The 14,790-nt window shown below is 38.8% G+C and overlaps 1 protein-coding gene across 2 annotated transcripts in view; it reads left to right on the top strand.

Moving 5' to 3' along the window:
- Window positions 1-14,790, top strand: part of ITGAV (integrin subunit alpha V) — an 86,433-nt gene that overhangs the window by 6,577 nt on the left and 65,066 nt on the right. Inside the window, exon 2 of one of the 2 annotated variants that reach the window (XM_082631096.1) lies at window positions 3,369-3,496. In XM_082631096.1, the coding sequence (XP_082487222.1) occupies window positions 3,369-3,496 (128 nt within the window). Of the gene's footprint in view, window positions 1-3,365; window positions 3,497-14,790 lie in introns of both variants that reach the window. The other variant, XM_082631095.1, reaches the window with a different exon arrangement.

Below are 14,790 nucleotides of genomic sequence, written 5' to 3'. Positions count from 1 at the left end.
TATGGTGACTGGAAACTTTAGTCCCAAACTGCCTATTAGACAATGCTGCTTATATTGGGAAATTTTTTCTGGTCTGTCACTTCTTTTACTTTAATTAAGCTGTTGTAGACATTCATTAGACATTCCTAGATGAACTTCAAGTCGTAATGATTTAATATTTTTGTAAGGCGTTTCATTAACAGGCTGTTTTTTGCTATTGTGGCAGAAAGACACAAGACTTAAAATTCACCCTCCCAACACATTAACAGGCTTTTGTTTTCTGTAATATGTGTTGCTTTTATAGTCCTTAATTTTCTCATATAGCATCTTTTACCATTCCGTACTCTTTAATCTCTACAAATACTTAATTTTTCTCTCCACACCTCCCTCTTAGGACTTAACATTTGTCTAAGCAGTCTTACTGTCTTTATCTCTCCATTTTTCTCTTTTAAAACTTTCTGTAACACTCGTAAAAGGAGCTTAAATATCATGTTGACACTTCGCACGAAGAACTTTATTTCTCAGCTTTTCCCCTCATTAACCTATAGCACTTCGAAACTGAGAATGCTCACACATTCCTTTTATATTATTCTACCATTTCTGTGGCATTTCACCAATGTGCAAGACTGCACATGAAGGTATGCTTAGGAAAACTTGATGAACACCCATATTAGTACATCTAATTACCATCATTTCATGCCTATAATGTGCAAATGGTCTGATGAAAAGCAGCAGCCTTGTTCCTGATCCTGTCCAAGGAACTAGAGCTCTGTGCTGCCAATAGTGAGTGCACTTTCCATTCAGAACTCTCCTGCGACGCCCTTTTTTCTGTCTTTGCTGAAGTCCATGCCCCCTAATAACTTTCCAGCCCTCTCTGTCTTTAGTGCCAAGTAAAGAAAGTATCTGAAATCCAAAATTAAGAAGAGAAACGTTACAGAAAGAAATTATTTTAAGGATAATTTAAATAATCAGACGTTTATTAGAGGATGATTTCTGCATTCTACAGGGGTTGGTGGTAGTGGAGATGGCTTTTTATGTATGGCTGTTTTTTTTTCTTTTTTTGCGGTACGCGGTCCTCTCACTGTTGTGGTCTCTCCCGTTGCGGAGCACAGGCTCCAGATGCGCAGGCTCAGCGGCCATGGCTCACGGGCCCAGCCGCTCCGCGGCATGTGGGATCTTCCCAGACCGGGGCACGAACCCGTGTCCCCTGTATCGGCAGGCAGACTCTCAACCACTGTGCCACCAGGGAAGCCCCTATGTATGGCTGTTTTGACTGAGACTTATAACTATCAAATTTACTTGCTACTCAGTTGTCAATTTAAAAAGCTTTTCCTGAGTGCTTGTTATGTGGCAGCACAAAGATGACTGAGGGTCCCCTCCATTCAAGGAAGCAGTTTATCATAAGGTAGGAAGAAGTGCTTTGACAAAAAATTATTAAAGATTCTGTAGTGTGCTATGTGAGGACAGTCCAGAAATGAGTTTGCTTGTAGGTTTCTAGGCAAATTCTGAGAATCAGCTCCTCTGTCCTGATCTTCTAGAACTGGCCGTTATCCACAATATGAAAATCATACACATGCCTGTGCTCGTATTACCCTTATTAGGGCTATTGCAGGAATGAGCCTATGTCTCTTCAGATGTAGACCTGAAAAGTATACTTATCTGAAATATTTTTTTTTGCCTATCATGTACTAAAAAATCATTTAATCCAGATGAGGAGGGGCAGTTTTGTGATTTTGTGGCCAAATTTTTGACCTGTTGAAAAAGGTAAATTTCATATGTGTGTGTGTGTGTGTGTGTGTGTGTGTGTGTGTGTGTGTATAATTTAGCTGTTAACCAGCTCTGCTGCTCTCTTATTCATGGGGGCTGAGGGCTGTCTTACTCAGCTTTATTTTCTTCCTTGCTGAATGAAAACTAAGTTGGCTATGAGGAGAAAGAGCCAGCATTGGTGTTTTACTGATGCCAACTATGACTGCATAAAGCTTTATTAAACAGGGTGTGGTTTGGTTGGGAGTTTTGTCTTTATTTTGAGTATGGAGTTTTAAGATAAGTGTACGAAAACAGGGTTCCAGCATTTCATGCAGCCGTCTTTCGACTGGTCTAAATATGATTTAGCAGATACATCCAGAAGAAATGAAATTGATAAATAAAAGTTAAAACGAAAGCATTCCATATTTAAGATGTAGGTTTGTTCATAACTTCACAAAAAAGTGAAAAGCAATTATGAGTATTTTCTTTGCTAGAAGAATGTAAGTGGCTTAGTGTTTAACAAGGAAATGAAATGATAATGGCGGTAGCATTTATTGAGGGCCTTCTGTGTCTGTCTGTATCCTGCTTTCTTCTCCTATGTTTCAGTTACCTTCTTCTCAGCCTCTTTTTCTCTGTCCTCTTTCTCTGACTCTTAAATGTTGTTGCTTCCTCTCTTTCCTCCTCTTCTCTCTGAAGCCTCTCCCTGTGTGAACCCATCCGTTCCAAGTTGACATTCTCAACACGTTATCTCTCAGGGCAGAACTCTGCTCAGAGCAACAGACCGCCAGTGAGGTGTCTCACAGGTATTTCAAGCTAACATGTTGGGAACTGAACTCTTGGTTTTCCTGTAAATACTTAGTCTGCCTTCTGCTTCCCTACTCTCTGGGCTTTTCTAGCACAGTAAGTGGTTCTCCCATCCCTGCACTCCAGAAAGAAACCTAGGTGACGTGTTTTATTCTAATCTTCCCTTTCTGCCACATTCAAGCGTCCAGCTGTTCCTGTTCATTCTACTCCAGATACTTCCCCAATCTGCCCATCCATCTCTTTCCCCATCTGTCCTCCCAACCTAGTTTACTGATGATTTTATCCACAAATATTCTTTAAAAACCACCTAGTTTACCGTCACCTCCTCCCTCAGGTGCTCAAAGTCTCTCGCTTTTCTTTTTTTTTCTTTCTTTCTTTTTTTTTTTTTTTGCGGTACGCAGGCCTCTCACCTTTGTGGCCTCTCCCGTTGTGGAGCACAGGCTCCGGATGCGCAGGCTCAGCGGCCATGGCTCACGGGCCCAGCCGCTCCGCGGCATGTGGGATCTTCCCGGACCGGGGCATGAACCCATGTCCCCTGCATCAACAGGTGGACTTTCAACCACTGCGCCACCAGGGAAGCCCCAGCATAAATTTTTAAATGACATGTAACCCTGAAGTTGACTTATAATGTGTTACTAGGATGAGTAAACTATATTGAATAATGTATGTATGTAAAAGAGCACCAAATGAGTAATGAAGGTGGATTATGCTCTTAGTGAGTGGTTTTTAAAGAATATTTGTGGATAAAATCAAGAGAATGATTGCTCTTCCTAAATCATAAGATATTGTTTATGCTTTGTGTCGCTTAAAGTCTTGTCTTGCCTTTTGTATTTTAGCAGGATGTTTCTTCTGGTGGGAGCTCCCAAAGCAAACACTACCCAGCCTGGGATCGTGGAAGGAGGGCAAGTCCTCAAGTGTGACTGGTCTTCTCACCGTGGGTGCCAGCCGATTGAATTTGATGCAACAGGTAAATGTTGATGCAGTGGTCCCTTTTCTTAATTTCTGTTATTTGATATTTTCCCCCTACCTTTGCCTCTCCCCATTTGAATAGAATTTTATTTTTTTAATAAATTTATTTATTTATTTATTTTTGGCTGTGTTGGGTCTTCGTTGTGGTGCAGTGCGCGGGCTTCTCATTGCAGTAGCTTCTCTTGTTGTGGAGCACAGGCTCTAGGCTTGTGGGCTTCAATAGTTGTGGCACGTGGGCTCAGTAGTTGTGCTCGCAGGCTCTAGAGCACAGGCTCAGTAGTTGTGGTGCACGGGCTTAGTCGCTCCGCAGCATGTGGGATCTTCCCAGAGCAGAGCTTGAACCCGTGTCCCCTGCATTGGCAGGCAGATTGTTAACCACTGCGCCACCAGGGAAGTCCCTCCCCATTTGATATGTTTCAAAATATGATTTAATTTTTCAAAGTGCTTGCTTTAGCTTAAATGTAACAATTTAGTGAAATAATATGTGTAAGCACTTCAGATCCCCAGAGAAAGTTATATAAAGACAAATGACTTATTATATGATTTTTTTGTACAGTTTCGTGGCATATAAAAGCCTTAAAAGTATATTGTGTTTCCACACTGCTTTGGATGTCTTCAACTTCCCTGATAATGTCAATCTGCAAAAGTCTGGGGAAAATCTGTTAAAATGTTTTTGCACCTCTTCTGAGAAAGGCTTTTGTCCTTTCTCTTGTCAGCAAAATTGACTCACTGACTCCTTAATCGTGAAATAATCTAAAGTCTTGGGTTGTGCTGTCAAAACCAGTTGAGGAATATTTTGTATTCAAGTAGATTTGGTTGACTTAAAAAACAAATTCTTATCCAAGATTTATTGGGAAAATAATATGTTATGGTTCTGATAACATTAAAGTTTTATCTAACAGAGATAAATTCCAGTGTCAGATTGTGGTGGTAAGGAGGAAAATAGCATAAGGAAGATGAGAAATAAGAAATAAGTTTTACATTTACATCAGTAAAATAAAATATATGTAATCCTGTATACATTTGTATTGATATATTTATCTACATTTGTGAAAGTTTAGAGACTCCTCAAAGAAATAGTGTGACATTCTTCTGGTACAATAGTTCTGCAAAATTTTTTACCATTTTTGATTTGCTGGCTTTGACAAAATATTTTAAGATAAGCCTGAAGAAAATTAATATTTTTTTCCATATTGTTATTTCCTGCTAGTTCTAAAACATATTCATTCTGGGAATTATAATACCAGTGAAACAGAAATCATGTTGTGGACTGTTGTGGACATTTGATATCATGACCAGTACCAAAATGAGTGTTGTTAAGCCAGTTCTTCATAGGGGTTGGGTCACATGTTTGCTTTTTTCCATTTGAAACTGTCTACATTAAACTTTGTTGTTTTTTCCATATATGGCCGGCATTTGGAAAACCCCAAGAGAATGTAAATAGGCTCAATTTTACCACAAATAGAGAAATATACCTGTGATTCAGGATATTATGGGTCAGGGCATTTATATCTTCTAACAACATGTGAACAGTAATAAAAAAAATGTTGAACTGTTCAGATATATTTCTGTATTCAACACCACAGATTTTGTGCAGTGCCAGATAATTTATTACTGGTCTTTTTTGAAATTTGGCTTTAGTATTATTTTTATTGAAAAAATTTCAGACAGTCCAAGAGGGTAGACAATGAAAAAATAGGACTTGCTCACATTAGCCTGCTTAGAGGCAATCACTTTAAATAGTTTCTTTGATCTTCCTAGAATTTTCTTATTCCTATATATCTGTATATCCTTAAAAAAAAAACAACTCACAAATAGGAATATACTAAATATTACTATTAGGTACCTGACTCAGCCCCCGCCCCTCCCTGCCCAATATAATCTCTCGTAGACATATATAGATTTACCTCATTCTTTGAAAACCACTGATAGTATTCTGTTTTATAGTATATATAGCCTAAATTATTTAACTCATATTTCCTGTTGATGGACATTTAGATTGTTTCTGGGTTTTTTGTAATTTTAAACACTGCTATAGTGAAAATCTTATACACAGGTATTTGTGCAAGTGTGTGAATATGTATGATAAAGTCCTAGCAGGATCTTTTAGATCAAAGTATATGTATTGTTTTAATACTACAAAGCTACAGTAATCAAAACAGTGTGGTATTGGTACAAAAACAGACATGGATCAATGGAACAGAATAGAGAGCCCAGAAATAAACCCACACACCTACAGTCAATTCATCTTCGACAAAGGTGGCAAGAATGTAAAATGGGAAAAAGACAGTCTCTTCAGCAAGTGTTGCTGGGAAAGTTGGACAGCTGCATGTAAATCAATGAAGTTAAAACACACCCTCAAACCATGCACAAAAATAAACTCAAAATGGCTTAAAGACTTCAGCATAAGACATGACACCATAAAACCCCTAGAAGAGAACATAGGCAAAACATTCTCTGACATAAATCGTACAAGTGTTTTCTTAGGTCAGTCTCCCAAGGCAATATAAGTAAAAACAAAAATAAACAAATGGGACCTAATCAAACTTACAAGCTTTTGCATAGCAAAGGAAACCATAAAAAAAAGAAAAAAGACAACCTACAGAATGGGAGAAAATATTTGCAAATGATGCGACAACAAGGGCCTAATCTCCAAAATATACAAACAGCTCATACAACTCAACAACAAAAAAACAAACAACCCAATTGAAAAATGGACAGAAGACCTTAATAGACATTTCTCCAGAGAAGATACACAGATGGCCAGTAGGCACATGAAAAGATGCTCAACATTATTAATTATTAGAGAAATGCAAATCAAAACTACAATGAGGTACCACCTCACATTGGTCAGATTGGCCATCATTAAAAAGTCTACAAATAACAAATGCTGGAGAGGGTGTGGAGAAAAGGGAAACCTCCTACACTGTTGGTGGGGATGTAAGTTGGTGCAGCCACTATGGAAAGCAGTGTGGAGGTTCCTCAGAAAACCAAAAACAGAATTACCATATGATCCAGCAATCCCACTCCTGGGCATATACCTGGACAAAACTTTAATTCAAAAAGATACACACCCCCCCCATGTTCATAGCAGTACTATTCTTAATAGCCAAAACATGGAAACAACCTAAATGTCCATCAACAGATGAATGGATAAAGAAGATGTGGTACACATATGCAATGGAATACTACTCAGCCATGAAAAAGAATGAAATAATAATTGCAGCAAGATGGATGCAACTAGAGATTATGATACTAAGTGAAGTTAAGTCAGAAGGAGAAAGACCAATACCATATGATATCACTTTTATGTGGAATTTAAAATATGGCACAAATGAACCTATCTACAAAACAGAAACAGACTCATAGACATAGAGAACAGACTTGTGGTTGCCAAGGGGGAGGGGGCTGGGGGAGGGAAGGACTGGGAGTGTGGGATTAGCAGGTGTAAACTGTTATATATAGGATGGATAAACAACAAGGCCCTACTGTATAACACAAGGAACTGTATTCGTTATCCTGTGATAAACCATAATGGGAAAGAATATAAAAAAAGGAATGTCTACATGTGTAGAACTGAGTCACTTTGCTGTATGTATAGTAGAGATTGGCACAACACTGTAAATCAGCTATACTTCAATGAAAAAAGAAGTACATGTACTGTTTTGATAGAAGTTGCAAATTATTTTTCACAGAAGTTTACACCCCTCCAGTGTTTTCTGACATCCATGCCAATACCATTTATCACCATATTTTTTATCTTTGTCAATTTTATATTATATATCATATCATTATTCTATGTATTATATATGTATAATTTATATATGTAATGTATTATTATATTATTTTATATTATATTAATTTGTATTCCTTTAATTAACAGTAAGACTTATCTTTGCATTTGTTTGTAAGCCATAGTATTCCTTTTCCTCTGAGCCACTTTTAATATATTTGCACGTATTTTCTGTTGATTAGTGGATTAAAAAAAATGAATCTCAGTTGATGGCACTCCATCCTTTTGGTTAGTTAGGCCAAAATTTGGAGCCATGCTTGACATAAAATCTCAGCAAGTCAAAGTCTAACTGCTTCTTTGTCCTTCTGCTTCTAACATCCTAGTTCAAGTCACCATTGTCTTTCACCTGGACTGTTGCCCTGGGCTCCTGAATTAGTAAAGGAAAGAGATGGCACACTTAAATTGGGATAGTTTGAGGAGCTTTTAATAAGGGGACTATTTACAAAGTAAGTGGGCACTAGTTAAAATTTGGCCTCTGAGCCTGAAGGGAGAAAGGGAAGGGAGCAGTTACCAGAATCCAGGCAGTGGGGAGAGCCACGTGAGGGAACTGTGGCTTTTGTCAGAGGACAGTAGCCAGCCCAAGGTGACTGGAAGGAACATGGGAATAAAACCCTGGCCTCACTCTCCTTCCTCCCTTTCATCTCTGTGCGTGCTCCCCACTGGCTGAATCCAAGTGGGAGCCAGCGGGCCCGGCTGCCCATGAGTTCACACTGGTCAGCGTCCTGGGCAAAGAGCAGGGTGGGGAATGGTGGAGAGGAGACCTGGAGGGGCAGAGGGAAGAGAGCCGGCACCCGCCTCGCAGTTCTCCCCGATTCTGCCCTGGGTACCCCCTGCTGTTTGTTCTCTGGAGCAGCCAGAGTGATTCTTTTAAAATATTCAGATTATGACACTCCCATTCAGATTCCCCTAATATCTCCCCATCTGTCCCGCAGTAGCCGAGAGGACTGAGTATTCCAGCCCACCATTTCTGTCTTTACCTTCATCTTCTAGTGTTCCCCCCTCCTTCATGCTCTTCCAGCCTCACTGGACCTCTTTGCAGTGGCTTGTGAACAGTAGGCACATTCCCACTCGCCTTGCCCTGGACTGTTCCCAGTGCCTGGAGCATTGACTGCCCCGCCCCCCCCCCCCCCCCCCCCCCGCCGCCAACGTGGGAATTACTCAAGTGTCATCTTCTTAGTAATGCTCTGACCAGCTTATTTAAAATGCCAGTTCCCCCTTTCCCACTTTGTGCTTCCATCCACTTTTCAGCTTTATTTTTTCCTTAGTATTCACATTGCTATAGAAGTTATTTATTTTTAGTTAATGCCTCTTTCTTTCAATTAGGATATGTATTCCACCGGGATAGTTTTTATCTGTTTTGTTCACTGCTGAAATCCCAGGGCCTAGAACAATGCCCGGTGCCTGGCACAAGTGGTACCCAATAAATTGAATAGATGGATGAATGAATCATAAGAGCTTTTTCTATAGTGAGGAAATAACTAAAGTCCTTTCGTTATATGTTTACAAATATGGATTTTTTGTTCTATTCTCTTTTTGTCCTTATGATATTTCTCTAATCATTTTGTATAACCTCTGAGACTTCTCTTATGAAAAGAATATACAAATTGACTGCATTTTTTACATTGGATTTTTTATCCAAATAGTGTTTGAATTTAAGAGGAGAATATAGTTTTCAATAATCTAGTCATGAACATGTACATATATCTGGACACAGCACCATTAGACTGTGTCTTGACTGTGGAAGAAATGATTACAACTTACAGAATCCACCTGAACTTTTCTCACACCTCTGTCCCATCTGAGCCCAAACACATAAACATCTCTGCCCCACTGATGCCTTTTATCTTCTCAGTTATCTCGAGGGAGATAGTGGCTTTTCCCTCTTTCTCTCCCTCACCCCTGTCTTGTGTTGGGAGACAGTAGCTGAGTGGATAAATGTGGTTTCTGAAGGCAAACTGCCTGGGACTTAAGCCCCAGCCCTGTCCTTTACAGCTGTTTAACTTGCACAAGTTACTAACAGGTTACTACCCTCTCCCTGACTGACGCATCAACCCTGCTCCATAGGAATGCGTTAAATGGAATGAGTTGATTTACATGTGTTAAGACATGTAAAGTGCTTAGTGTAGGGACTGGCACACTATCATGGCTCACTTAGTATAAGCTGTTTTTTGTGTGTGTGTGTGTGGTACGCGGGCCTCTCACCTTTGTGGCCTCTCCCGTTGCAGAGCACAGGCTCCGGACGCACAGGCTCAGCGGCCATGGCTCACGGGCCCAGCCGCTCCGCCGCATGTGGTATCTTCCTGGACCGGGGCACGAACCTGTGTCCCCTGCATCGGCAGGCGGACTCTCAACCACTGCGCCACCAGGGAAGCCCCCTCCCAACCTTTTTAAAAAAATTTTTATTGAAGTTTAGTTGATTTACAATATTGTGTTAATTTCTTCTGTACAGCAAAGTGACCCAGTTATACATATGTATGTATTCTTTTTCATATTCTTTTCCATTATGGTTTGTCACAGGATACTGAATATAGTTCCCTGCCTCCTAACCTTCTTGATACTCTTGTGGAGTTTACCCTTTAACTCTTCTTTCTTCATTCACTCCATCCATATTTGCTATGCATTGTTGTGTCATGAAAAAGAAATAGGCCATGGAGTCACACAGGCCTGAGTTCAAATCCAGACTCTGCCATTCTTCCAATGTTACCTTGGGAAAATTACCTACCTTTTCACAGCTGTACTACATTCCCAGGGTGATCATGAAAAGTTTCAATTAGTTATTTTATTTTCTCTACTTTATTGTGTTTCTGAGTCCAGAGGAGACTTTAGTGCTTAAAAGGGCTCCATCCTTATGTTTTTAGTATTTGGGAAGTAAAATTTATAAAATTATTTTATTTAAATTAGCTCTTACATGATATGGTAGCTATTACAACTATTCATTAGTATCATATTTCTGGGAATAACCTCGAATTTAGGTAAGCCCCTGTGACTTTTGCTAGCCAATGAAACATGAGCAGAAGTGTGTCATTTATGGGTGGAGGTGTTTAGGAGTCGGGGCATTGTTCTGCTTCTTCTCTTACCAGATGCCATGTGAGTAGTGATAGTGTAAATAATAGAACCTCCCTCAGCCTGGGTCCCTGAGTGAGGAAGACATGAAGGTTAGACTCTTACTGACCCACAATGTATTTGCATAAAATAATCCTTTGTTATTTTTGACTAATAGGTATTGGGGATGCTTGTTACTATAGTGTAATGCAGCCTAACTGAATAATACTCGTAGGGATATTAAAGTTGAGTAAAATTATCAGTAGTCAGCTTTTGGAAAATGGTTATTAAAACCCTTTCCTATTCTGTATGCCAACTCGATCTTCTGTTAAGTTTCTTGTTCTGTTTTACCGGGTCCTGAGTGGCTAAGTGACTAGGTATCATTGCTTATGCTAAGAATAAGCCCCTGGTTGGTATATTGCATTTAGACTGAAAGAAACTGTAAATAGACTAATAAATACCTGATGGGGAAGCCATAGCTTTGGAGTTCCCTGAGTGCAGTGACTCTTACAACTGGCATGTCCTTTGTGGGAACTCTAAAAGCTCTGGCTATGGGGTCATTACAAGAGATACCATTCCTTTGGGGCAGGAGGCTTTGAAGCATGGGTAGCTGCTGTACCCACCAGGTCTTGTTTCTGCATATCTGAGCTGTCTCCTGATGAGGCAGAGAGAAGAGCTCTGGACAGCTGTGTGTTCTGCTGCACAGGGAAGTTCATGTAAGGACTCTCATCAGGGAGGTTTATGCCTGGTTCTGTCCTATAGCCTCTAAATAGACTGGTGCTGTGTGTGGCCTTTGGTAGTTTTGTGAGTCTGAAAGTTTAGTTGAGCCCCGAGAAGCCTTCCTGATAGTTGTTGCATCAACATTTGAAGTTTGTAACTGTTCGAAGTACTGCTCTAGGCTCATTTGTTTCTTGGGCTATTTCTCTTTAGAAAAAACAGAATAATGACTTTATCCCTTCCTGTAAAAAGAACAAACTTCAGCTAGCTCCAGGATCACAATAAAATTTTTTACAGTAAGGTACTTTTTGGAGATACTATAAATGCTTGGCGTTAAATAGTGTATTATCAATGTCCTTTCCCATTTCCTTCTTCTTCCTTTTAGATCAGGTTCTGTGCACTAAGTACAGCTCTTTTTCTTCACTTAGCTGAAATTTACACTCGTTTTCTTTTCTTTTTTTTTTTTTTTTTTTCTGGTTATCTTATGATGTGTTTGTTTTCCTGATTAGACTGTAAACTCTCCAGGGAGGGAGCAGATGTGTTTCTGCTCACCATTGTGTGCTAGTGTATGGAGAAGCGCCTGGCATATGGTAGGTTGTATATGTGTGTTTATTGCATGCAGGTGTTGGGTTCTTCGTGCAAAGCAATAAAAAGTGACTTTGGCTAAATTTTGCCGAATAGGAATATATTGGCAGGATATTGGTAACTCGATAGCTTTCTGAAAAATGGGCAAGAGAAGCTAACAGGGACCAGTAGTGTAGGGTTTTATTGCTATTGGAATTGCTGTTACTGACTATGGGGCAACACCATGGGAATAATTTCTTACCCATCCCTGGCTCTCTGCATCACTTGCTAGAGATTCAAAGCTTTTACGGTAGTATCTGACTGAGTCTAAGCCATATGCCTGTGAAAGTCAGAGAAAGTCTATCTTATCTGGCACAGCTAAGAAATGATAGATTAGAGCTTGTTTAGAGAACTAAAACTTAGGGTCCTTCAAAAGAAGAAAATGAATAGTAGTAAGAGAGTACCTTTTTCTCTTTTGGGCTGGAAAAAAAGATAATAGTCAGAAAACATCCTTTACAAATCCAGTGTGTATCTGTTACTGATCAATAATTCATGGACCAATTTTATGTTCTGTTTACCAAAGATATACCTAGATATTAGACGATGTATAATTTATTAGGCCATTGTACTGTGGGTCGTCACATGCATTAAGACATGTAGTAGTAGCTAAGGAAGAAAGTCTGGATTTTGGTATTAGGATAGTGTAACACTTAGTTTCTTAGCTCTTAAAGAGGAAAGATGAATACTTTCAGTGTGCTTTTCTTCTGACTCCAGGGCATGATTTTGGGTAGAGGGAGAGGAAGGAAGATTTCAGAAATATGTTTGGAAGACCAATCTAAATTTACTTCATTTTAACTCTGAGAAGTAGACACAAATAGATTTATACCAAAATAAAGGAGGCATACCTGGAAAGTATCTAACTCTGCTTGGGGCCTTTGAGGAAGGCTTCCCAGATTGGTTGGTGATATTTTAGGTAGCTAATAAAAGATGAGGTAGAATTCACCAGATGTGGAAGAGGGTTCCAGGCAGAGGAAACAATGTATGCATAGATTAGTAAAAGATGTTTATGAAGGAAAATCAATAATTCCATGTGACCTGCATATATGCATCTACCTATAAGATTTATATGTGCAATGTGAGGGAGTTGAGAGCATGTTGAGAAATGAAGCTGGAAGTAAACTGAGGGAAGATCTAAATGAACTTTAAAGAGATATTCTAAACCAGCAGTCCAATCAAATAAATTCACCGTCAAGCCTAACGCACATAAGAACATTGTATTAAAAATAAAAGGATCTAGAGCTCTGGGTAGATCTTGGTTCCTTGCCATGCTAAGTAGATTTGATGTGACCTTACAGAGAAAGTAACACTTTCAGTACCCATTCTTTTAATTTTCTTAGTCATTATTTCTGGTAGAATTATGCAAGTTACATGAAATAATGAATATTATCATATGGATATCTCCAAAATATTGTAGACATGCCTTTTAAACAATTAAGGGAAAATGTAGGGTTCTGCGACGAACAGTTTAATTTAGCAGAAAATTCAATCCAAGATGGTAAGCTTACTTAGTGCTTTGATGTTTGAATGGTATTTGTGCATTACTGAGTCTGCAGGAACAAAAGGAAACCTCAGTCTAAAATTTCTTATTTCATGGATTTGTGAAACTTAGTTCCCAGACATACTCTCTGTTAATTTTCTTTCAAGCTTTTGACTTTTGCTTATCTTCTTTGTTTTGTTTTGTTAACTTCTAAACATAAACTTTATTATATTTCTAGTTGTGTCCTTTTGTGTGACTTGTCTTCTTTTTCTTTTTCCTGCTGACTTTCTTGATGTAATGTGTACAGAAAACCACAACTAGGATGTAAAAAGGAAAACCTAGTGTCTTATTTTACATGCCTGTATAGTGATTGAAATATTATATCTTGCTTCAAAATACTAGTTGCCCACTTGGATTTTTAAACCCCTTCATCTAGTGACTCCACAAAATTTGTAGGTTTTAACCAAGGTTTGCATAATGGCTGAAAACTGATTTTCCCCTAAATTGACAGAATAATCTGAACTTGGAAACATTGTTGAATTAGTGAAAATTAAAAGGTCATTTTAGAGTATGATTTGTTTGTTTTGTACTAAGATGATTTTTTTTTAAAAAATTAAGGTATAGTTGATTTACAATATTATATACGTTTCGGGTGTATAACAGTGATTCACAATTTTTAAAGATCATACTCCATTTATAGTTATTATAAAATATTGGCAATATTCACCATGCTGTACAATATATCCTTATAGCTTATTTATTTTATACATAGTTGGTTGTATCATATTTCCCCTACTCCTAAAAAAAAAGATGATTGTCATGTAGAAAACACAATTTATCTGAATGTAGATGTGGAAAAGTAGAACTTAAGCAAATCTGCTTTAGTTTAAGGATTAATGATCTATGTATTTTAGGAAGTAAAAATATTCTAAAACTGTATTATGTTGGTATGCAAAACAATATCAAGAATATTTATGTAGCAGGCTAGGGGTAGTCTGTTATCTCAATTTTGTCTTCATGCCTCAATTAGTTTCTTATTGTTGTCATAACAAGTTACTATAATCTTGGAGGCTTAAAAACAACACAAATTTATTATCTTCAGTTCTGAATGTCAGCTGTCTCATTGGGCCAAAATCAAGATGTCTGCAGTGCTGCATTCCTCTTGGGGTCTCTAGGGAAGAATCTGTTTTCATGCCTTTTCTAACTTCTAGAGGCCACCCACCTTCCTTGGCTTGTAGCCCCTTCCTCTGTTGTTAAAGCCAGCAGTAGCTGGTTGAATCTTTCTCAGGCTACACCACTCTGACACTGACTCTTCTACCTCCCTGTTGTGACTATATGAGACCTCCCGAGAAAATCTGGAGTAACCTTCCATTTCAAGCCCCTTAATTTAATCACACCTGCAATGTCCCTCTTGCCATGTAAGGTCACATATTCAAATGTAAGTTTCCAGGGGTTAGGACTTGGACATCTTTGGGTGGCGGGGTGGAGGGGGGGATTATTCTGTTACCACAGTGCTCTTTTAAATATTTTGTTTGATATTGGTTATACTATAAGCTACTTTAGGCACAACCATGCTTATGTAAGTCGGCCTTGTTCCCTCTCTTGTTGTTTTTGCTTTGGTTGTGTGGTTATGGGGAAT

Source organism: Mesoplodon mirus, assembly GCF_964341445.2.
Source record: "Mesoplodon mirus genome assembly, chromosome: 8".
Classification (NCBI taxonomy): Eukaryota; Metazoa; Chordata; class Mammalia; order Artiodactyla; family Ziphiidae; genus Mesoplodon; species Mesoplodon mirus.
This window is presented reverse-complemented; position numbering and strand designations above follow the sequence as displayed.